General features: G+C 38.9%; 1 protein-coding gene across 3 annotated transcripts in view; it reads left to right on the top strand.

Moving 5' to 3' along the window:
• LOC149225669 (3'-5' exonuclease-like) overlaps positions 1–26555 on the top strand; it is a 283543-nt gene that overhangs the window by 169283 nt on the left and 87705 nt on the right. For 2 of the 3 annotated variants that reach the window (XM_089377254.1, XM_089377251.1), the window contains one exon: positions 23203–23313. The exons of the other annotated variant lie outside the window; for it this stretch is intronic. In XM_089377254.1, coding sequence (XP_089233380.1) covers positions 23203–23313 — 111 coding nt within the window. The remainder of the gene's footprint in view (positions 1–23202; positions 23314–26555) is intronic. 3 annotated transcript variants of the gene reach the window in all.

Genomic DNA, 26555 nt, shown 5'->3' with positions numbered 1-26555 from the left:
AGTAGCGGCATCAAGGAAAGGCAAAGAACCAATGGAAGGCACTAGTCGTGCAGGTCGAAAAACTCGTGCTTCCATTAGGTCCACTTCTATTGTTATTGGTGGCATTGCTACTAAGGTTGCAGATCAGGCTGAGGCATCCTCAGACTTCAAACCAGATGATGTCTATGTAGCTCCTGATGATGATCCTGTGTCTAGTAGTGGTGATGAACTTGATGATTGATCACGTGTACAATGTAGACTTGTAGTAGGCCAATGGCCTCATAGCTTGCAGCGTTGTTTTTGGACTTTATAGGCCATTTAGAGCCTCATTGCTTATGTATTTTGCTATTTTGTCTATGATATGTATTGCACTTGGTGCCATTTTGATATATTCACCTTTACATGGTATTTAAATGAGCAAACTTTGCATATTTTGTGTCTATTGGCTTGGAATCATGGTTTGAAATCTTAAAAATAGTTTTGTTTCATTAAAAATTTAATGTATTTTTGTAAAAACGGTTTGTTTAGACCAAACCAGTCCTAGTTAGACCGGTTCCGGTCGGCAAACCGGTTCATTGGAGGACTAGTCTAGTGACCGGTTCTGGTTTTAAAAACATTGTTTATAACGTACATCCTCAACATATCTTCTAGTACTTGGTTCACCCTTTTTGTTCGCTGTACTTAAATTTAGTTGAGTTCCTAAGGCTGACTATATACAAGTCGAAAACCTTGAAGTAAATCGTGGATCTCTGTCTGATATTATCTTCTTAGGTACTCCATGAAATTTGATAATTTCACTTATAAATACCCGAGTTACATCAACAATTTCGTGAGTATCTCTTACGGGAATGAAATGGGCACTTTTTGTTAATTTATGCACCACAACCAAAATGACATTATGGCTTTGTGGAGTAAGAGGTAGCCCGACGATAAAATCCTTGTAAATTATCTCCCATTTGGTCATAAGAATGTTGTGAGGTTGTAGGATGTTGATTTCTGGTAGCATCAGATGTGCTCTGAGTCTCACAATTTGCAGCAAGGCTTAGACACATGCATTCTCCAATACTCAGAAATCATTTTGAGAAATTCCACCCAAAGACAATTTTATTAAAATAATTAGTTATTTTTAATGGGACTCTAAGTCTAAACTTAAGAAATTAAAATAATTAAACAATATTAATCCAAATGTGGTTGTAACTTCTAGAAGAAGATGAGGATCAAGCCAAAATGATCTAAGCCATTGATTAGAAGTTAATTTGGCCCTCTGGATGTCCAACAGAAAGATATAAGAAGAGGCTTGAGGGGCACTTGGAGAACACACACAGAGGTGAGATCAAAAGTTTGATTTTATGAAGTAGAGAAAATGCTGGAGAGATTTTCGATAGTGATCTTTTACAGTGAGGGGCATGGATAATATTCAAAGGGAAATTTTTCCTAGTCGGAGAATACTCAACGGAGAAGAGAGAGAGAGAGATCCAGTAGAGGCAGCACAATGCCATGCAGAGGCAGTGCAGAAGCCAAGGGGGAATCTGAAAATTTGCTGAAGGAATCGATTGGAGAAGCTGGGAGGTGAAAATCGAAGTTCCTGGGCAGCAAATCGATCAGCTGAAGGGGTGACGCTATCCCCAGAGGGTGTGACGCTGGGCTGACGTAGAGGCAACGCAAAGGCGGCCAGGGGCGGTTCATTCAGTGGATGGATCAACCAGGATTTCCAATGATAGTGTGAGGCAACCTCACTTATATCTCTGTCAATGATATTCTCTGTAATTGGATTGTCGAGAAGGCATCCAAAGATTGTATTTAGAAATTACTATTGCACAATAATAAAATCCTCAGAGTTGTTGCACTGGTTTTCTCGCATTGGGTTTTTTTGAGGATATTTGTCCAAAAATCACTGTGCAGATGTGTTGTATTTCTTTCTTGTTTAGTTTCTTGTTTCTACATTTTATTTAAATGGTGAAGGCTGCAATGTATTCGTTTTAATGTTTACTGTAGGAAACAGTAAATAATTTTGATTAATAATTAATAAATAGGAGAAATGTAATCAGTCGCTGTAGTACGAATTTGGGCATCCAAATTTTCACATGGTATCAGAGCTGCAGGTGAAACAAGTGAACAATGCAGGAAGAGCCCAACGCTGAAGGAGGATGGGAGTTCGAAATTCTCGCGGAGGTAGCAATTCAAATCCCTAGAGAGATTGTGTAGTGCAGGCCAGAGGGCTAGATTTTCGTGGTAAATCTCTCTCTGAGTGAGTCGACAAAGAGGTAGGATTTCTAGATCAAAATTTGTTAGTGGCAGAGGGAGCAACGCAACAGAAGCTTCAGCGAAGAGGTTTTCTTGGTGTGACGCAGTTTTCTGCAGGCAGTTGCTGGGAAGAAAGACGTCAGAGGGAAGAAGAGACTTGAGGGAATTTCTTCCCCAGAGAATTCATAGCCTGGGAATTTGAATTTTCAATTGCTGAGCAACAGCAGGAGAGAGGAGGTCATTCGACTTTTTCGATTGGTAGAGATGGCAGCCAATGGATCGAGAGATCAAGATAGGTTGGATGGTGCATCCAACTATGTGATTTGGAAGACAAGGATGTCATGCCTTCTGGATGAGCATTTTCTCAAAGTCTACATCGACAACGTGGTGGCTGAGCCTGCGGATCTAGATCCGCTCAAGAAGTACAAGGGGGAAATGGCGAAGACCAAAAGAATGATCCTTGATGGCGTGAAGGATCATATAGTCTGTCACATCGCTGACAGAGATACTTTCAAGGAGATGTGGGATGCTTTGTTGACGCTGTATTAGGGATTTTCCGAGCAGCGAAAGATGTACTTAGAGCAAAAGATGAGATCTATGCAGATGCCAAAGGGGGAACGCATTGATCCGTTCCTCACTAAGCTTCAGGAGACCTGAGGCGAGCTGGCAATTGTGGGGCCAACACCTCAAGGTTTTGAGATGGTAAGACTGGCCCTGAATTCAGTTTCTGAGGAGTGGGATGTTTTTGTCCAGAGCATCCTAGGCAAGGTGACTTTGTCAGAATGGGATGGAATGTGGGCAACTCTTAAGCAAGAGGAGCTGAGGAGAGACTTGGTCAAGTGTAAACTTGACGGAAGAAACAACAGTGGGTCATCGCCCAAGGAGGAGGAAGAGAATGCAACCCTCACATCCAAGGGGCAGTAGGAGCAACGAAAGAAGAAGAAAGATGTTTCGAAGATCAAATGCTTCTAGTGTGGTGTATTCGGTCACTACGCGACACAGTGTCCTCTCAAGAAGGACAAAGATGAGAAGCATGATCTGAAGGTTGTAGCTGCAAAGATCGAGGAGTTCACCATGACAACCTAGGCATCTCTAGGAGGGAGTTGGGGTGATATAGAGCTGTAGTTCGAAAGGACTGTAGATGGGCAGGGTCCTTGAGGAGCCCATCTCTCGGATCAATTCCTTGCTATGGGTTCCCAGATCAGTAGTAGTAGGATGGACCAGTGACAGTTGGTGCAAAGGAGTGTTGAAGTGATAGTTGCAGTGGCTAGTAGCGCCAGAAATAAACAACGCAGAGCAGAGTTGGCAGCAATGCAGATGGCACAGAGCAGAGGTCAGCAACAACGTCGAGGCTTCAGAGGGTCAGCGCAGAGACTGGCAGCAGTCAGAACTCCAACAACAAGATGCATCATACTGAACACTAGTTCAGTAATTTGGGATGCTCTTCCGTTGTTGATGTAGTAGCAGCAGCAGTTAGAAGAGGTTGAAGTGCAGATGCAATATTGGCAGTGGTAGTGCCAACAGTAGCACGGATGCAAAATTAAGAGGGAGTTGCAGTATGGATGCAGTGTTGACAGTGGTAGGGTCAGCAGCAGTACATATACAACATTTGCGCAACAGTTGGTGGACAGGATGTCAGACATCAACAACGCAGAAGGAGATGCTACAGAGCATAGTGATGCTTCAACAGGGTGCATTGCTAGAGCACATTCTTTGCTAAGAGGGAGTGTTGATTTCTGGTAGCATCGTTTGTGCTCTAAGTCTCAAAATTTGCAAGAAGGCTTAGACACATGCATTCTCCAATACCCAGAAATCATTTTAGGAAATTCCACCTGAAGGCAGTTTTATTAAAATAATTAATTATTTTTAATGGGACCTTAAGTCTAAACTTAGGAAATTAAAATAATTAAAGGGTATCAATCTAATTGTGGGTGTAATTTCTAGAAGAAGACGAGGATCAAACCAAAATGATCTAAGCCAATGATTAGAAATTAATTTGGGTCGTTGGTTGTCCAATAGAAAGATATAAGAAGAGGCTTGAGGGGCACTTGGAGAACACACATAGAGGTGAGATCAAAAGTTCGATTTTCTGAAGTAGAGCAGTTGCCAGAGATATTTTCGATAGTGATCTTTTGTAGTGAGGGGCAGGTATAGTATCCGAAGGGAATTTTTTCTCAGACGAAGAATACAACAGAGAAGAGAGAGAGAGAGAGATCCAACAGAGGTAGCGTAGAAGCCAAGAGGGAATCCGAAATTTGCTGAAGGAATCGATTGCAGAAGCCAGAAGCCGGATTGTGAGACCGGGAGGTGCAAATCAAAGTTCTTGGGCAACAAATCAATCAGCTGAAGAGGTGATGCTGTCCCCAGAGGGTGTGACGCTGGCATGACGCAGTGACTGCGTAGAGGCAGCCCGGGGTTGTTCATTTAGTGGCTGGATCAACCAAGATTTCTAGTGATAGTGTGAGGTAACCTCACTTATCTCTTCGTGAGTGATATTCTTTGTAATTGGATTGTCGGGAAGGCATCCAAAGATTGTATTAAGAAATTACTACTGCATAATAATAAAACACTCAAAGCTGTCGCACCAGTTTTCCCGCATTGGGTTTTTTACGGGGACATTTGTCAAAAAATAACTGTGTAGACGTGTTGTATTTCTTTCTTGTTCAGTTTCTTGTTTCCTTATTTTATTGTTGGAAATATTGAGAGGGGGGTGAATCCGTATCTCTTTTTTATTTGTTTTAGTGATTACCAAAAGCATATATAGATATGTATATGTATACAAAGAACACATAAATCAACAATTGGAATTAATGATTTTATTAAAACTCAATACAATGCAATGAAATAAATACAATATAAGTATATATCTGATTGTGAATAGTTGCCAAAGCTCCAATTTGGACTTCAGTGAGGCTCCAACCTCCAGAGCACCAACTCTGTTTTGCACTGGTTCTGCACTTAGGAGCACCTACCCCCAATGACTTTAGTCCTGTTTAGTTCTGATGCTCCAACCTCTTGGGCTTCAACCCAACCTTGGTATAAATTGGTATGCTGCTACACTCTGTTCAGCTGAGGTTCTCTCACTCCTACTCTCCTGCCTCTACTGCTTCTGCTGCCTCTACAGCCTCCGTTGCTTCTGCTGCCTCTACAGCGTCCGCTGCTTCTATTGCCTCATCTGCCTCTGCTCCTTCTGCTACCTCACACTCTGGTTCTTCACCACCACAACTATTGCAACAGTTCTCTGTTTTTACTGTTTTTTTCATTCCCCATGCCTCTGTCTCTTCATTTCTGCTTACCATTGCCTCTTTGTCTTCCTCCTTGGTCGCTGTGGCTAACTCTATGCTGTGCAAGTTTACCAACTCTCTGAGGACACGTAGACTCATTTAAGAGGTCCAAAACTCCACGAAGAACACATCTTACTAGTTACAACTGTAACAACACTCCTTTGACAATGATTGTGGGCATGCACAGAGTTTTGTCTTTGGTTTAAACAGAGGTGTTATGCCCCAATTGCACTCTCCATCGCTCTGATACACCCTCTTGAATCATCGGACCAGTTACAGACCAGTTATCATAGGCCTTTCGGCCTAAGAACCCTGCGCAGGCCAAAAACACGATTACATAGGAAAACACAGGCAAAACACTGGAAATGACTGAAGGGCGGACTTCAAGGTGTGTTACACCCGTGTTTATTTTTGCATCGGGTCCACGATTAAATCGCAATCGGCGATTCGTGACTCCCGAGGATCCTTTATATTTTGGACCCATGACTCCGCTGATGGCCGACGACCGATCCTCCACTGCTCCGATGAACCGGATGTGATGTGGTATTAAACCATGGTTTATATGCCCGTCGGGTCCACAACCTTATCGCAATCGGCGCTTTCATGCAGCAAGGCTTCTCGGATTGCGATTTGCGACGGATGCGATTGAGGTTAAGTCATATTGTAATGTAGTGGCGGGTCCACATGCATTCATCGCAATCGGGGGTTGCCCTTGGTGGAGGTTTGATGCGATATTGCTATTGGCGATCGCACATCGCAAAGGTCCAGGTCTAGAACTTAACGTAGACCACTCCTTTATAGCGATGCGATATGAGGTACCAGACCCGATATGTCTCAGCGCTCCCATGTATAAGGTTTCAAGTCCGCAATCCGCCTCCGATAGTGTATTTTCTTGTATATGCATAGTTTTGCCCGCCGATAGTGTTAAAGCATATATACCCAAGTCTTTCTGCCTCCGTTTGCGTTAGATGCATATACATATGGTTTTTCTGATGGGTAAATACATATATATACACGTCTTGCATCCATTTGTTTCCTTCATTTCTCCTCCATTGCTCCTCTGATGACTCCCGATGACCTTGTTAATTGCATACATATAAGCTCTCAGATGACCCTGTTTCTCTGCTTCCTCTGTTTGCTCTGTGTGCTCCTCTTCTTTGGCATATATATATATATATATATATATATATATATGACATATACATATATGGCTCCTCTGTAGCTCTGATAGCTCTATTTTGGCATATATTTGAGTTTTGCTCCTCTTGGCTTCGTTTGCTCCTCGAATATTGCCATATTGACATCAATGACAATCTGTGTCCAACATTTGTTTAAATGGTGAAGGCTGCAGTGTATTCATTTCAGTGTTTACTGTAGGAAACGATAAATAATTTTGTTCAGTAATTAACAAATAGGAGAAATGCAATCAGTTGCTGCAATAGGAATTTGGGCATCCAAATTTTCACATAGGAGCCTTCACTTGCTGACATTCGAGATATTTTGCAACGAATTAGACAATATCGCGTTTCATGCATGCCCAAAAGAAGAGTTTCTTTGTATTAGCATACATTTTCTTTACACTAGGATGTGCACAATATAATGCTCTATGGGCTTCCTTAAGGATGGTGTCTTGGAGATCCCCATTATCAGGAATGTACATCCTTCCATGGAATCGCAAAACTGCATCATCTTCTATTTCATATCCCTCAAACTTAGGTTCCTTTGGATTGTTACTATCAAGCTCGGATTTTACTTTTAAATACCATCTCTCAAGAGATGTTTTAGTACTCATTGCCTTAAATCTACCTTGATAGGTATGAGGGAAAATATTCAACGTCTTCTACTTAAAGCATCCGCCACTACATTCTCCTTTCCTTTAATGTATGAAATTCCAAAGTCATATTCACTTAGGAACTCACTCCATCGTCTTTGCCTAACATTCAAGTCTATTTGAGTAAACAAATATTGTAGACTTTGATGGTCACTTTTGAGCATAAAGCTTCTCTCTACTAGATAGTGTCTCCATACCTTTAAAGCTAGTACTATAGTGACTAACTCTAAATCGTGCGTGGCGTAGAGTTCTTCATTAGGCTTTAGCTTTCTCGAGGCAGACATTGTTACTCCTCTACACTGCATTAACACTGCACCTAATCCTTGCTTGGATGGATTAGTACACACAATGAAATCTTTGTCCATATCAGGGACTCACAAGATTGGTGCACTGGTCAACAATCTTTTAAGTCCAGAGAATGATTTATGACATTCCTTAGTCTATTCACACCTAACACCTTTACACTGGAGGGTTGTGATCGTCTTTGCAATTTTGAAGAATCTTTCCACAAACCTTCGATAGTAGTCGACTAAACCCATAAATATTTGCACTTCATGAACATTTTTTAGTATCGACTATTCCATGATTGCCTTTACTTTCTCAGGATCTATTGAGATCCCTTCACCAGATATAATATGACCCAAGTAATGAATCTTTTTCTAAAAGAAAGAACACTTGGATAACTTTCCATATAACTGGTGTTCTCTGAGGCAAGATAATACTATCTGCAAATGTTCTTCATGCTCTTTCTCATTTTTGGAGTAGATGAGAATATCATCTAAGAATACTTGTACAAATTGATCGAGATATTTGCAGAAAATGCTGTTCATAAGGTTCATGAATACCGCTGGTGCATTGGTCAACCCAAATGGTACCACAATGAACTTGTAATGCCTGAAGCGTGTTTGGAATGCAATCTTAAAGATACCGCTTTCCTTAATTCTTAATTGATGATAACCTGATCGTAGATCGATTTTTGAAAAGACAAAAGCTCTTTTCATTTGGTCAAAAATGTCATCAATTCGTGGCATTGGATATCGATTCTTTACTGTAGTTCGATTTAAGTCTCGGTAGTCTATGCATAACTGCAAGGAACCATCCTTCCTCTTTATATAATCACAGGAGCACCCCAAGGTGAAATACTTGGTCTAATATGTCCTATATCCAATAGTTCCTTCAACTGAATTTGTAATTCTTGAAGTTTTGGAGCTGTCATTCTGTAAGGTGTTTTAGAGATTGGTTCTGTACTAGGTTTTAATTCTATTGTGAGATCCAACTCTCTTTTAGGAGGTAATCTTGGTACTTCCTTTGGAAAAACATTTGGAAATTTGGATAACACTGGATTTTGCTCTAGGGATGGTCCTTTTTCGTTGTTTACTTCCTTAACTACATATACCTAACAACCTTTCCTTAACCAACGCTTCATTTGCATTGTTGAGATGTAGTGTAAAGATAGCTTTCTCTTGATACCTTGAATTTGGATTGTCCCTCCTTCATCATTTATACAAAGAATTCTTTTCCCATAACAGTCTACCCAAGCTTGATGAGTTTCTAACCAATCCATACCTATGAGGAGGTCATAAGTCCCTAGGGTTGTGACATAAATTTTTAACTTAGTCGAACAGACCCCTAGATCAACTTTGCATTCTTCCACACTTAAGTCTACGGATTGAAGTTCTCCTGAAGCCATTTCTACCTGTCTGAAATCGTTTTGCTTGCACGCTGCCAACCCACATTTATTTAATGCATATGATGAAATGAAACTATCAGTCGCACCAATATCAAATAAAATTTTGAGTTTTATACCGTTAATAGTACCTGAGGATTCCACTACAGTGGACTGATGTTCTGCTTGGTTATTGTTGACTACTGCATGGATTCTATGATTACCTTGGGTATTTGATGATGGTTCTTTTCCTGCTCGATGCATTACATTTGACGAGGCTTTTAGACAATCACGCTGAAAGTGCGGTCCTCCACATCCCCAACAATTAACCTGGGATGGTCCCCTTGAGTCAGATTGTGAGTTTCTAGACAAGGAACTTCGTCCTCTTGTGCTACTTCCTCTCGTGTTTCTTCCTCTATTAGTAGTTCCTCGAGATTTCCATGGACTTGTGTTTGACGATTCAACAACTATAGTATTAACTGTCATGGGAGCTCTTGCTCCTACTCCTCTCGGAGTAAATCTATTACCATAAGGAGGTGGTCTCGAGCTACTTACCCTAAAGAAGTTTTGGGGAGCCTTCCTGAGGAATCATGGCTACGAAGGTCTTGCCGGTCTGACATCCCTTTTTATCCCTAGATGCTCTTTTGCATAAGGGGCACATTCAATTTCCTCTGTTATTGATAATGGCTTCGACATTTTGACCATGGCCCTGAGTCGAGGATTTAATCCATATACAAAGCGCTTAGCTTGACGTTCATCAGTATCTAGATAAGGGATATATTTCACGAGTTCCATAAACCTTATTTCATATTCCTCCACTGTTTTGTTACCATAAACTAACATATGGAAGGCTTCGGCTTGCTGCTCTTGAAAGTAAGGTGGTAAGTATTTAGCATGGACTCTTTCTTCAAACAACTCCTAGGGAACATTATCCGTTGTGAGGTGTAATTGTTCTTCCAGATTTTCTCACCAAATCAAGATACTCTCCCCCTATGTCACAAGGTTCGTCAAACTTTAACCTTGAGGTTCGAATTTTGGCGAACCTTAAAAAATTATGAGGTTCGGTGAACCTCATTGATCCTTATAGCCATTAACCAAGTCCATAGATCAAAACTCAAAAATTCATATCACAACTCAAGCTTGTAATTTATCCTTGCAGTTTACATGTCCGTGATAGCATTTTTGATGTTTACTGATGTTGATTTCTTACTATTTTATCATATAATTAATACATATGTATATATATAAATGAACCTAATGGCGAACCTCTTCCGAACCTCATCAAAAGATTCGAACTCAAATCGAACCTAATCATTGCCGAACCCGAACCATGTGACATTGCTCTCCCCTAACTGAAATACAACAATTTTCGTCTTGGAGGTAGAAGAGTACTCTCTTAGCGCAAAACATCTTTTCATTCCTTCTAGCCATGCTTTAACTTGTTCTCCAGCTCTTGTTCTCCTGAAAATTACGGGAGTTTAATTTTCTGTAGCTCCCTAGAAATATCTTCCTTTAATTGTCTATAATTAGAACCTTTGGGCTTCGCTGAATTTCTTTCTTCAAGTTGAGGTTGCTCCTCTTTGATATTAGCTATTGACGGCCCTTTTAATGTTTCCAAGATGGCTTGCAATGAGCGCATTATAATGATTAACTAAGGTGCTAAAGCAGTTGGCATTGATGATGGTATCATCACCTCCTTGTCCTAATGCATGGTGATCTATTTTGATATGTAATAATACTTATTAAAATGCATGAGTATCTGTAGATCATAGTATCATGTCGTAATATTTATTCCTACATACTTGTTTAAACTTAACCACTTACATATATAGGTATATGATTTTCCAACTTATAGAATATTGGTCGTAATATTTATTCCTACATACTTGTTTAAACTTAACCACTTACATATATAGGTATATGATTTTCCAACTTATAGAATATTGGTTGAGATGTTTTGACAAAAAACTAATTAAAGAAAACCACTTAATAAATAAATAAAAAATATAATATTCACAAAAGGCCTGGATGGCTGAATTTGTTTCATTATAAAAATTTCAAAATACAAACTTTTAATTTAAAATATTTAGGTTGGGATTATATGTGTCATATATAAATTAATAAATATAAAATAATAATCTAAAATATCTAATATATAAATTTAACCCAACACATTTAGTATACCAAAGAAGTGACTATCGGTCCTACTAAACGCATTGACGGTATATATGAAGATCACAATATCTCATTACATTGAATTGTAAGGTACCTCATTATTTTTAATATATATATATATATATATATATATATATATATATTTTAAAATATTAAACTAACATAAATACACCTCAAATTAGAATTTATTAAATATGGAAAACATCACACTTTTAAAATACATATTCTAATTATTTAATATAAAATTTAATAAATAATATAAAATCTAACCCTTAAATAATTGATAAATCTAAATTAAAATAAATTTATAATGTTGAAGAAAAACCAAACACCATACTTAAAGAACACGCTATAGTGGATATCCTTCTCTATAATTATAGACTAACTAAAATTTTGATGGTTGCTTTTGTAATTCGGAAGTGTGGAGATCGATGAATGGTTTGGCTTATATCTCCAAGACTTAGCTCCCGTTGGCTATCATTTTATATAGATATATTTTAAAATTAAAAAGTTTTAATGATATGAATTTTCTATGGTTGTAATTTCCATCTATATAGTATATAATATAGACTGTACAAATCATCACAATTCCCTAAAGTTGAATCCCTTAAAAGCATTTGAAGGGGACGATATAAGGATGGTAATTTTATATGGCATAGATTAAGACACAGAAATTCCCATTATATGAGAATAATAGAAAATGAAGATCTTAATTATGTTGTGGTGTGATTTCGTAATAATGATTTTTTGAGTAGATGGAGGTAGCACTGAAGAGTATGTTCACAGCGTAACATGATGTTTGACACAATCGAAATCTAAATTGCATGTGAAGCAAACCATCGAAAATTGAAAGCTTAAATATAATGCTTACAGCCATGTGAATGTGACACCCGTGGATAGTCGGTTCATTGGCAGTCAAGAATATATATATATATATATATATATATATATATATATATATATATTTTATTATTATTATTTTTTTTTACAGCAGAGTACTTAAGGCCAGATTTCATATTTATTAAATGAAATGAAATGATATTTTAAGGTCCACGAGACTAAAAGTAGTCTATGAGACCATTAGTTCCCTGTTTTTCGCTCTTTGCAATTCAGTCCTTTTCCGATTCAAATTGATGATGAACTGACCCAACCTTCCAACAATCTCCTCGCTAAAAAGACAATGCCAACAAACTGATGCTAACATGTTCTCATAACTTTCTCTGATGTCTTTGAATGCATCACATTCCAAAATGAAATGTTTTTCCGATTGCGCAGCCCCAGACGTGCAAAATGTGCACACCCATTTTTCCCAAGCTTCTTTAGGCCTTTTCCACCGTCCTGTTTCACACCGAAGTTGATGTGAGTTGGTCCTTAATTGAGCAATAAGAACCTTTGCCCTCCATGAAATGCTAGCTCCAATGAACTCTTTTTGTTATAAATCACATGTAGGGTTGAATTCCTCAATGTAATATTTCTTCTTTCTACCCAACTCTTTTCCCCATACTTTTTTACGAAACTTCTCCATAACAAAATCCTTTAGCTCCTTGCTATTTGTGGGACAGGCATTGAGGTAGATATCCCATTTTTGCATCCATGTGTAGTTTTGTTTCATCCATGTTTTCTTTCTTTCACTGATGCCTTCATTGAAGATAACATTAGGCCATCTACCTACTCTCATTTGTTCAATTATTTTTAGGTATCTTATGAGCCGCACCATAGCAATTGCTTCAATGGAAGTTGCTCCTGGTTCGCTCAACATTATCTCATAAGGTACCGAACTTTTTATTTTGAACTTGCTCATGATCAAGCATTTTTGGATTTTCTCAATTTGTTTCCATTTTGAGACGGGAGCGCTGCTAGCCCACAATTCACACCCATATAGCATCAGTGGACAAACTAGGAGTCCAAAAAGCACTTTAATCATTTTCCAATCCCATAACTCTGCCTCTCTACATCTGTTTTGAAGAGCATATAATGATTTCTACCCTCCTAAAATTCTCTTCTTTCTGCAATCCTCCCAATTGAGTTTGTTGTTGAAATCAATCCCAAGGTACTTGTACTCCTTTACTTCTTTAAGAATGTTGTCTTCAAAGAAGAAAGTATGCTGGCTATGCTTCCTTTTATTGGAAAAAATCATTATTTTGGTCTTGCTAGTATTGACTTGCATCCCCACTGCTCTACAAAAATGCTCAAGGGCATATAAGTGCATTTGCAATCCATGGGCCAATTTAGAAATCAATACAATATCGTTAGCATATAAAAGAAGCTTTATCACAAACTCCCCCAACCGAACACCATCTCCACCTTGTAGATTTAGCCACTCTTCCAATTTATCAATATATAGACCAAAAAGAGTGGGGGATAAAGGGCAACCTTGCTTGACTCCAATGTCACTTCTAAAGCTTTCTGAAATACCTGTTGAGGTTCTAATTTTGACTTTCACTTCTTCATAAATTCTATGGATAACAGCTCTACAATGCACAGGAATTTCAAGTTCTTCCATTCTATGCCACAACTTATCCTTAGGGACTGTGTCAAATGCTTTTGAAGTCAACAAAGCAACAAGATACTTCTTCTTTGTCTTCCCAAACCTTTTCAACAATGTGTCTCAACGTGATGCCATGATCCACTGTAGAATGTTTCGACCTAAAACCCGCTTGTCCTCTTGCCCTCTTTTCTTTTACTTCTGCCCACTTGCTAATTCTGTCTTCTACCATGCTGCTGAAAAGTATTGCAAACAAAGGATTGATCATAATTGTTTTGTAGTTGGATGGATTATTAATGTCTCCACTTTTAAAAAGGGGTATTGCTAGGCTAGTTGTCCAGTCTCTTGGGAATCCTTGCTGAATGATGTTATTGAATATTTTCATGATGTGTGGTGCAAGAGAATTCATTCCCCATTTTAGATACTCTGCTTGAAGTTCAACCAAGTCCTTTGCCTTCCCTGTTTTCAGCTTCATAATTCCATTCTCCACCTCCTGTAATGTGAAGAGCTTTGAATTTGTGTTGATCATAGGGGGGGACTCCGGTTCAGATTTTTTTTCATAGAGTTGCCTTGCATAATCAAACCATTGATTGGCTGTAATATTATTTTCAATTTGCTTCTTCCATGGTTGCAGTTCCTGCCAGAAAAGCTTTGGATTATTCTTGCTTAAATATATTAACTCCTCTCCTTGTTTGCATGAACTGATCTTTTTTCCTTTTTAGTATCTGCTTATATAACTGTACATTCCTCTTCTCTTTTCCTACCTTTTTCAAGGTTTTCCTTGCCATTTTGCATTCCTCATCAAACCAAGCATTTACAGGAAAGCAATTTGATTCTGATTTCCTATTTTTTGCTCTTTTGCACTTCTCAAGTGCACTTTGGATTATATTTGTTAACTCATGGCTGCTGAAGCGTTTGAAACCAGTTTTCTCTTTCTGAATTAATCTCTTTAACATTGTTTTGAAGATAGTACCATTTTCTTGTGTTAGAAGAATTTTGCCCCCTTGATAGTGATTGTTGAGAGCATTGGGTTTTCCTCTTATGTTGCCTTTCTTCTAACCATGATAACCTTATAAAAATTGGGTTATGGTCTGATTTTAAGTCCCAAATATGCTCTCCAATACTAACTTCATCTATCTTTCTATTAAGCTTTGTGAACAAATTCACATAGTCAACAACACTTGCCCCATTGTATGTGTTGCAAGTGAAGTTCTCAGAGCTTTTCCATCTATCTAGACCATTGCAAATAATTAGGTTGAAAGCCCCACACAGTGTAAGCAACTCATCTCCAAAATGATTGCTAACTTTGTCATCTTTTGAACACCTCACCCATTGGGGATTCTCCTCTTCAGTGAGCCAAATAGGGTTGTTATCCTCTTTGCAGCAAAGGATGCTAGCTTGATTATTTGTTGTTCTAGCATTGAAATCTCCCACTAAAAGAACTTCTCCTTGCTGAGAGTACACAGAAATATCTTGTTTTAAAGCTGCATATGGATCCTTGCTGTCAAACCCCTTATTTTTGTAAGTTTTTGAGACTTGAGGGGCAAAATAGCATGCTGAAATTCTTATGTGATTCTCATTCTCTGATATTTTCAACCATAAATATTGTTTATTTGCATCTTCTTTAATTAACTGAATGTGATGGCCTTCTTTTTATTTCACTAAAACTAGTATTCCCCCATACCCTTCGCCATTTTCTCCTACCTTGTTCCAAACTGCCAACTTCAAATAACCGTCAGACACAGGAGTTTTGAAACCATCATGCTCATGAGTTTCCATGAGACAAATTATGTAACGGGGCGCTGGAAAAGGCCAAAGGAAGTGTGGGAGGAAAGAGTATGCGTTTTTTGTTTTTTTGGAAAAGTGGAAACAGAAAACAACTCATTTTAGAATGTGAGGCCTTCAAAGACAACAGGGAAAGTTATGCAGATATGCTGGCAGCTAGCTCTTGGGATAATCTATTTGGCGAGGAGTTTGTCGAGAAGTTTGAGCATTTATTTTGAAGCTTCACAGAAAAAGGGCCAAATACGTCAAGCAGATGAAGAAGCAATTTGTCCCATAGGCTATCTTTAGCCTCGTGGACGCTAAAAATAATTTCTTTCTTTCTATATCTCTAAAGCCGACAACTCACAAAGGGAGGGGTATATATATATATATATATATATATTATTTATTTTATTTTTATAAAACTCAATTGGACAACTTGTAAGATGGTTATGGTGTCCACGTAAGCGCTTGCTCACGACCTGGCACTAAGATCACATCATAGCTTTCAACCCTCTTGTCTTCGGATGCAGGTCCTGTTGCCTCCCATGACAAAATCGTCTTGTGTTATTCGCTGTCGGGAAATTTCCAGAATCAAAAATTTCCAAAGAAATTGTCTTTGCTTCCACTGGGTTCAATGATGGGAGGTTAAGGTTCGTGGTCTTGACGTGAGTGATATCAATGAACCTAAGATATCAAGCAGCATGAACTTGATTGATTGTAGAATTTGAGTGTTCAACGTCAGTCATTAAGTTAGGGCTTTAGATATATTTTTCAAGCAACCCTCGAAGTTAAGCGATTTAAATTAGTTCCCTTTCCAAGAAATCGACTATAACATCTTATCATTCCTATAGAAAAAACATGCAAAAATGATTTAAGCATGATTCTCTTGCAGCGCAGAACGGAGGAATATGTATTTGTCTGGGGAAAGTTAGCTGGTATATCATTCCTAGGCTCAGACAGAGGGTTATCTCTGGGTACTGTCGAGTTCATGAGAAGCTCGACTAAAAAAAAATTGATTAAAAGAGGCTTTATGATCCACAGAGTTTGAAACTTGGCTCTGATAGCAGTTTGTGAGACACATAATTCATAGAATTTACAGTTTTGATGATATTAAAAACTCGAAGACAATTTGTGAAATCCTAAAATATAATTAATATTACTCCTAAAATATGTTGCTATGTAATACATGCACATAATTTAACAATTTTATACTGAGTACCAACCTGGAGTTCTGTGGTTGAAGGTGTCTCTGCTTTGCAGTGGCTCTCGCTCCCGCTTCCATTTACAAAATGACCAAAACCTCCTTGCCAAACAGAGCACAACTTCAGTACCCAATTGCAAAGTACTTCAAATTCGAGGTACTCTAGCCCCGTGCTCAAAACTTCAATAACAATTGAGCTCAAACTTGTTTCTATCAGTGGTTAAAATTTCCTTTTGCCCCTCTAAATCTCCAAAACTCTTCCTCCATCTCCCTCTGTATCAAAATTTTCTTTTCCCCTTTTCTACGGTACCTTACCTCTTATACTAGGGAGGTTACTGCACCACTTCGAATTTCTCCATTGTCTTTAATTTGATAAATTCAGAAGTGTGTGGAAGCCGTTACTGACTTAATAAAAATACTTCCCTTTATATATCCCTTTTTTCATGTTACGGTTCCCTTTGCTTATATTAAGTTATTCTTTTATGATATTATGGCTTTATTTTAAAGCATACTTTAACATATAGATATATTTCTCTATATATTAATTTCCTTTCATTTCATAGAATCTATAGTTTCTTTTTGTCAGAATATATATATATATATATATATATATATATATATATATATATATATATATATATTATGGTAAAGTACTCCACTATATTCTTGTATGTTAGGTATTTATTTCACTATTTAATTCATTACCCTAAATATCGACACATTTTAATGATATTAACCAATATGTATACTAGTACAATACAAACGATACATGCATATGTAGCTATCATATGCATGTCTCGCGTACATACTAATATCCCTATGCTTCCTTTAATTCGAGATGGGTCGTTACATGATTTCCTTGGTAGATCAATTTCTAGAGAGTAGCAGCGGTTGCTGGAGAGCCAGAGATCGAAGAAGAGACAGTGAGGGGCAAAGACAATGATTTGAAGGAAGTTTTCCAGATTCAGAGAGTTAATAACAAGGAGGCTGAGTTATTCCCAGTGAGGCAGCGTAGAGGATTGCGTAGTTGATTCAGAAGAGCAACTCGATTTAGCTAGAGGAAAAATTGTTTTCAGTTCCAGAGGCCGGGCAGAGGTTCAAAAGTGTCAGAGAAGCGATTTCCTCGACAAAGATAGGCAAAACGACTTCATAAAAGGCAGTTCAGAGGTTAGATATCATAGGGCTTGCGCAGAGGTTGATGTAGAGGGTCCAGGAGGACGAGTTTTCTGAAGGAAAGTTATGCCAGGGTTGCATGTGGAAGAAGAGTAATTCCCTTACATAATTTTGGCTAAATTTTCTTGTTGTTTGGATTGCTAGTTGGGCATCCATAGATTGTACTCAGAATTCACTGTTGCATAATAATAAAACCCTCATTTGCTGCACTGGTTTCACAAGTTGAGTTTTTTCGGGGACAATTGTCCAAAAATAATTTTCATTTTTATTGTGTGTGTGTGCTAGATTTTCGCAGATTCTAGCGCTATTTTCTTCCGCAGTTTATTTGTGAACATTGTAGTAGAGAACTATTCATTGTTTGTGTGGTCAAATAAATTGTTAAATTAAATTAACAATTAGAAGACTAATTTCTAGTCCCTGCAATAGATAAAATTTTCACATTGTATCAGAGCGTGAGTGATCAACCGTGAAGTTCAAAAGAAAAGGAAAGAATTTCGCTGCTCAGAGGGAGCAGCAGGGCGAAATTCTTAGAGGCAACACAATGCTTAAATAGGTAAGCCGAATTACTGGGGTAGGAATTTGAATTTTAGTTGCAGGGTTGAAGAAAAGTCGAGTTGCCCGGGTTAGTGATTCCAACAGTCAGAGGGAGCAACTGCAACTCAGGTTTTCGTTGAGAAAATCCCTTGGTTTGATGCAGAGGGTTTTGCAGTAGCAGAACCAGTGTCGGGTGGAAGAGAAAAGCACACACAATAGAGGGAAAGTTTCTCTCAGGGAACTTCAAGTCTCAGAAGTTCGATTTTCTAGGTAGATTGGCAGTAGCAACTAGCAGATCTACACATTCCAGGATGGAGTGCGAGTAGCAGAGCAACAACCAAGCAGAGGGAAAGAGGGATTTTTTGACTTGATCAGAGATGGCCACAACATGGCTTAGAGATTAGGATAGGTTGGATGGAGCTTTCAATTATGTCATTTGGAAGGCTAGGATATGCTTCCTTCTAGATGAATATGGCATGAAAGCTTACATAGATAATTTAGTGGCAGTTCCCCAGGATGCAGATCAGCTCAAGGAATACATGAAGGAGATGGCAAGGGTGAAGCGGTTGATCTTGGATGGAGTCCGAGATCATATAGTCTCACATTTGGCAGATAAAGGTACAACCAGAGAGATATGGGTAACTCTCTCCATGCTATATCAAGGTACTTCTGAGCGACGAAAGATGTTCTTGGAAGAAAAGCTGAGATGCATAAGGATGCAGAAGGGAGGAGGCATAGATCCCTTCCTCTCGAGGATTCAGGAAGTTTGAGATCAACTTGCAACTGTTGGAGTTGCACCTCAACCATTAGAGCTAGTGCAATTGGCACTAAACAGTGTCTCGGAGGATTGGCAAGTGTTTGTTTGAAGTATATTGGGTAGAGATACTTTGCCAAGATGGGACAGGATGTGGGCCGATTTGCAGGAGGAGGAGTTGAGGCAAGCTCTGTTTAAGAGCTCCATCAACGATAGTAGCAGTAGCGGATCGAAGAGTGTGAAGGAGGAGGAGAATGTGGCCCTTGCATATAAGGTCCCAACTAGGGGTGGGGGAGCACAAGAAGAAGAAGAAAGACCTATCTAAGGTCAAGTGATTCAAGCGTGGCGAGTTTGGCCACTATAATACCCAGTGTTCTCTCAGAAAGAAGGACAAGTAGGAGAAGTAGGACCAGGTAGCGACACATGCTAATATAGATATGTTGTCCTCTAGGTTGGAGGAAGATTTTGCAATGTTCGCAGATACACCTCTAGGATTGATGTGGGGTGACTTCTTATTGTAGCCCCATAGAGCTACAGAGATTGGGCAGGGTCCTTTGAGGAGTTCACCTCATGGATCATTACTTGGTTATGGGGGCCCACAATATTCAGTAGCAAGATGGATCAGTGGTAGTTGATGCAGTCAGTACCAGAGTGACAGTTGCAAACTAGTAGAAGTCAGATGTTGAGAAGTGTAATGCAGTGTTGACAACAGAGCAGGTGGCTCAGTGCAGAGTTGGCAGCAATGCAAATTCTTCGGTGACAATGCAAATGACTAGTAGCAGTTAGAGACTCGGGAGACAGAGGCATAATAATGAACACAAATGATTTAGTATTTTGGATGCTTCTTAGTTGTAGTAGTTGCAGTTGCAACAACGATAAATGAGAGGTAGTTGCAATGCAGATGCAGTGTTTGCAGCAGTATGGCAGTGTCAACAACATCAGAGTTGCATAGTAGCAGTTAGACATCGGTAGCGTGACAGGAGGTGATATAGAGACAGGGTGTTGTGGCAGGATGTGTAACACTAGAGAGAACACAGTCCATGCTAAGTGGGAGTGTTACTCTCTGTAGCATCAATTGTGTTCTAGCCACGAAATTTGGTGGAGAGGCTAGAATACATGAGATCTCCAAAACCTAGAAATCGTTTTTGGAAATTCCACCTTAGAGATGACTTAATTAGATTATTAACCTATTTTTTAATGTTTCCTAAGTCTAAACATAGGAATACTGGTTAATTAATCAGAATTAATTAAGTCAAGGTGAGAATAGTCTAGAAACTCACACAGATCAATCTAGAAATGATCTGAGCCATTGATTAAGATTTGATCATTGCCGTTGGAGTCCCAACAGGAAGATATAAGAAAGGATTGATGTGGTGATGGAGAATACACTTTTGTAGTTTGACTTCCTTGGCAGATCGATTTCTAGAAAGCAACAATAGTTGCCGGAGAACCAGAGATCGAAGCAGAGATAGTGAGGGGCAGAGACAGTGATCCGAAAGAAGTTTTCCAGCTCAGGAGAGACAACAACAAGGAGGCCGGGTTATTCCCAGTGAGGCAGCGCATAGGACTGCGTAATTGCTTCAGAAGAGAAACTCGATTTAGCTAGAGGAAAAACCATTTTCAATTCCAGAGGCCAGGTAGAGGTTCCAGAGTGTTGGAAAAGCGATTTTCTCAGCAGAGACAGGAAAGTTGACTTCATCAGAAGCAGTTCAGAGGCTAGACATCATAGGGCTTGTGCAAGCACTGGGCAGAGGTTGACGCAGAGGGTCCAGGAGGATGAGTTTTCTGAAGGAAAGTTGTGCTGGGGTTCCTTGTGGAAGAAGGGTGATTCCCTTACATAATTTTTGCCAGATTTTCTTGCTGTTTGGATTGCTAGTTGGGAATCCATAGATTGTACTTGGAATTTATTGCTGCATAATAATAAAACCCTCATCTGCTGCAACGGTTTTCCCAAGTTGGGTTTTTCCGGAGACAATTGTCCAAAAATAATTGTCATTTTCATTGTATGTGTGCTAAATTTTCTCAGATTCCAGTGCTATTTTCTAGTGTTGCGAAAAATTGCGATTTAATCACGGTTTTTTAAAAAAAATCATGATTTTCTCGCTGAAACGATTAAATCAGTGATTTTTAAAATTTTATTTTTGCCGATTTTTTGCCGTTTTTACCGATTTTTATGATCCTTTCCGATTTGAGACCCTCGCTGATTTAATCCCGATCGTGATTTTCGCAACATTGCTATTTTCTTCTGCAATTTATTTGTGAACATTGCAGTAGAGAATTATTCATTGTTTGTGGGGGCAAATATATTGTTAAATTAAATTAAGAATCAGAAGAATAATTTCCAGTTGCTGCAATAGATAAAGTTTTCACATGCTGGGCATGAAAAACGAGGAAAGTACAGTGCATTTATTGCTGTTTTAAACTCAGAATTTTTCCTGTGAGCTCACTAATAAAATTTCTCTCTTTTCAGTGGTTTTCCCTTGGGGTTTTTTTAGGGGCTTTGCCCAGAAATCTAATGTGTCAAATATGTATGGTAAATGTGTGTATATTGTTCATTTCTGCTGTGCATTTTCAGAATTGTTAGCTCATTGTATTTCTGCTCATAAATTTCAAATTTGAATGTTAGCTAGTTTATTTGCATTAATCTGCGCTAAGTAATTTATTGAGGATTGAATTCAGAGACTGATTCAGAAGTGTCCTCATAATTGATGCTCTCTCTCTGCCTAAATCCTTTTGCTACGGTACTGGCATTGTATTTCTCAATGGTTCCATTTGGATTATGCTTGAGATTGAAGACCCATCTACTACTAATGACTTTCTTTCTGTTGGGAAACTCCACCAAGTTCTATACATCATCCTTCGTCAGATTGTCATATTCAGCTTGCATAGCTTTTCCATGTTCTTCACAATGTGAAGCTTCATCGAAAGACATGGGCTCACTATAAACCAAATAAACTGTAAAAGCAAGAAAATTTGTCTCATACATTTGAGGTGCTTTGCCCGTTCTCGTTGATCTTCTTGGAAACATACTCCTTTAGCCTCTTCTTCCTCATCCACATGAAAAAAATTGTTCTTCTACCACTTTCCTAAAGCCAATTAGGCTTCTTTGCTGCTGCCTTTTGTTGAACTTATTGATTTCTCTCCTGAGCCTTATCCCTATAACACTTTCTTTTCCTTTTTGTTTACCAACCTTGCTACTCTTAGCTGTAACCATAGGCTGCAGCTTAACAGTAGAATGGCTAGATGCATCTTTAATAAAAAGTTAAAACCACATCCATTAAGATAACATCTGTACATGATATAGTATTCCTCTCGCTAGAAATGAATATTTTGTAGGTCTTAGCTTCATCACTATAGTCCATACAACTCCTTTTTTACTTTTAGAATCCAATTTCCTCTCCTTATCCGAAGGATAGATGAATCTGCTGGTGACAGACTTTCAAATGACCAAATGAATGCCTTTTTCCTGTGAATGCCTCCTCTAATGTAATGTCCTTCAAAACTTTGGAAGAGCATCAGTTGAGAATTTAAACAACTGTGTTGTAAACCTCTGGCCATTGAAGTCTAGGCATGCCAATTTGCTCCAAAGTACATCTAATGGTCTCAATTTTACTTTGAATAAAACACATCTATTTTGAATGCATTCTATTGAGAGGGATAAGGCACACTGCACTCCTCAGTAACTGTTTTCTTCCAAAGTCAAGCAACCATTGGGTTTTATACCCCAATGCATTATCACTCGTTAATGCCTTTATTATTCAATGTGTATGGTTCTATACAAAGGCCTCTAACTTGAGAAACATTGGGGGGAAAATGCATCTTTTTGCATCATTTCATATAAGCACTGTTAGTAGTTGAAATGGACAGTTTCTTATATATTATTGTAATTAATGATTTCTAAAGGAAAATCGTATATCTAGTAACAATTCTGTGATTCAACGTTGGGCAATACATTGAAGGTAAAACAGGACAATACACAACAAAATATACATTTATATAATACAACTAGATTAGGGGACTAGCAATTGCTAACCTTTATTTTCAGTTTTACTGTAGTGTAAGAAACACTGCAATTGTGGAATACGACATTGTGGCTTCTTGCAATGTAGGTGGACAAGCCAAGAAATATAAGATTGGGAAATTGGGAAGTGAACCCTTTATCTACTCCACAACTACAATATGCTGCTACGGATGCATTTGCTTCTTGGTACCTTTATGTGGTAAGCTAGCATTTGTTCATTGCCACATTGGCTGTTTGCATTTCTTTCCATTGTGAGTAAAATTGATGTAAATAGAGACTTGCTTGTGATGTCCTTGTAGCGTGTGGGGCAAAGAGAAAACAATATTGTGCTATAACAAAAAGGTGAATAAATTGTCTCTCATATCCTTGTGGATAGAAAGACGATATCTGATACTATGTTGTAGAGAAATTTAAATATATATTAAAAAATAGGAGAAAGAGAAGGAAATTTTACTAATGCCCATATTTTCTCAGTTTTACTTAGAAATGGAAAATAGTGTAGTAGATTATTATACTACTAATGGATGTATTATTCATTCTTGGTGTGAAAATTTCTAATATGAAATTCCACTGTAGAAACTGCTTCATTTCACCTACTTATTCTTCACAATAAGTTATTTACGAAATCCCTTCAGCGAATATTGAAATAAATTCTACTGCAATTATCACATAATTACACAGAGAAAATACATGCACAAGAACCAATCACATCAACACAGTTGTTTTTGGACAATTGTCCCCGGAAAAACCCAATGCGGGAAAACCGGTGCAGTAGATGAGGGTTTTATTAATCTTCAACAACAATCTCTTTTACAAGGAATGATTTTACAAAGAAATTGAAAGAAAACACTTGAGACTTTCCCCTGGAAACTTCTTGACACTTTGGAGACCCTTCTCCCACTCTTGTGTCACCCCTGCGTCACTCTGCGTGGCTCAGTGGGGCTCTGAATGGCTCTGCGTCCCTCTGTGTCAGCTTGCGTGAGGGCTGTGTCTTTCCTCTGGACTGCGTCTCTCTCTACACTATCTCTCAATGTCCTTGCGTCACCTCCTCCTCAGTCACTGACTGTTGCGGATGCCCTCCTCTTCCTTCACCCCGCAACTCTCCCTCTGAAATCGATCTCCTTCTCTTGAGAATCAATTTTCCTTGAGATACTGAGTATATGCTTGTGTGTCTCCAAATGATCCTCAAGTCTTTTCTTATACTTTTCCTATTGATGAATCAACGGTCGAGATTAAGTCTCTAATCAACGGCTAAGATTCAAACAGACTTGATCCTCGTCTCTTAGAAGCTTCTCACCCTTATCTTTATTAATACCTATTAATATTTTTATTTTCCTAAGTTTAGACTTAGGAATCCATTAAAAATATTAATTATTTTAATAACTCCTCATCTGGGTGGAATTTCTCAAAACAATTTCTGGGTCTTGGAGATCTCATGTGCTTTAGCCTTTCCTCCAAATTTCAAGGCTAGAGCACATCCGATGCTACCCAAAAGCAACACTCCCTTTTAGCGAGGAATGTGCTCTAGCAATGCTTCACCATAGAAGCATTACACTGATCCTTCGCATCGGTCCTCTATGCTGATGCTTGGCCTGCTGCCCCACATCCACTTCACTGCTGCTTCCTGTACTGCTGCCCATGACACTGCCACTACCACTGCTACATTTGTACTGCAACTCCCTCTCAACATGCTGCATCATGCTGCCCATAGCACTGCCACTGCTAACTGCTGCACTGCAACTCTAGACACTTATCCATTTTTGCTACTGAAATGGATTCTTCACCATCCCCATCTTCTCCTTGAAATAAACAAACTTTGTTCTTCCTAGAGCCTTGGGGAGGATGGCTGCTTCTTTTTATCCTGTAGGAGTGTACCTCAACTGTACTGCTCCTCATTGGACACAGTGTCTGACAAAGTGACACTTGATATCAATGTGCTTCGACTGATCATGAAATATTGGATTTGCAGAGAGCTTGATGCAACTCTGATTATCACACAAAATCCTGGTCACTTTCATCCTTCTCTTGAATAGATTCACAAGCAATTTCTTAAGCCATATGGATTCGCACGAAGTTGTGCTAGCTGCCATATATTCTGCTTTAACTGAGCTTAGAGCCACGGATTTTTGTTTTATACTACACTAGGAGGTCATTCCTGATCCAATGTTGAAATAGTACCCAATTGTACTTTTCCGATCTACTGAACTTCCAGCCCAATCTGCGTTAATGAACCCACTCAACCTGATGTCATTGCCTTGGGTGTACAATAGTCCATGCTCGACTGTTCCTTGTATATACCTGAGAACATGTTTGGCTGCTGCCCAGTGCGCCCTCTTGGGTTCCACCATGAACTGTCTGACGATGTTGATAGCGTAACAAATGTCTGGCCTGGTATTGACCAGATACATCAGGGACCCTATAAGCTACCTGTACAAGGTGGGATTAACGTCTTTATGTTTTGATGCATCAATCTTCTTCGAGTTGGTGATCATTGGAGTAGCCATAGGTCTATAGTCCTGCATCCTGAACCTCTTCAAGATCTCTGTAGCATATCTCCCTTGTCCAAGGAAGATCTCACCCTTCTGCTACCAAACTTCCAACCCCAGGAAGCCAAATCCTTCATGTCGAATTCTGTGGCTAGGTTCTTCTTGCAGTCTTTGATGAGCCTGGATGATCCTGCAACTAAAAGATCATCCACATATAACACTAGGATTAGAGACTCATTCTCTACGACAAGATAGTAGAGATTAGGGTCTGCGACTCTGCGTCACTCTTGATGAACCCCATCTTCTGTAAGTAGCCATCAATTCGATCGCACCATGCTTTAGGTGCCTGTTTAAGCCCATACAAGGCTTTCTTTAATCTGCATACATGAGATTTCTTCTCATGTGTCTCAAAACCCTCTGGCTATTTAATGTATACTTCCTCTTCTATTACCCCGTTCAAGAATGTCGTCTTGATATCCATCTGGTGAATCTCCCACCCCATCTATGCTGCAAGAGATATCACGGTTCTAATAGAAGTATACCTGGCTGCTGGGGCGAAGGTTTCTTCGTAGTCTTCCTTCTGAGCATACCCCTTAGCTACAAACTTGACTTTATATTTCTCCACACTACCGTCTCCAACATATTTGACATTGTAGATCCATCTCGAACCTACCACTGACCTGTCTTGAGGCCTAGGTATCACTTCCCAGACATCATTGACCATTATAGAACTGTATTCCTCCACCATAGCATCTACCCATACTTGATGCCGAATGACCTCTTGAAAATTAGAAGGTTCCCTAACCTGAGCTACTAGGGCCTGGTATCTGTCTGGTTGTCTTCGCTCCCTTTTATCATTCTTGGGTGCACCAATGAAGTTCTCTACATCCTGTAGAATTTGTCGGAGTTCCCGACTTGTTCTTCCACTGGTAGTGGGTACATCTATTAGCTCTTC

This window comes from Pinus tabuliformis, chromosome J (assembly GCF_031772625.1).
Source record: "Pinus tabuliformis cultivar Carrire ecotype Pingquan chromosome J, CPIR1, whole genome shotgun sequence".
NCBI lineage: Eukaryota > Viridiplantae > Streptophyta > Pinopsida > Pinales > Pinaceae > Pinus > Pinus tabuliformis.
The sequence above is the reverse complement of the archived record's forward strand: the minus strand, read 5'-3'. Positions and strand labels throughout refer to the sequence as shown.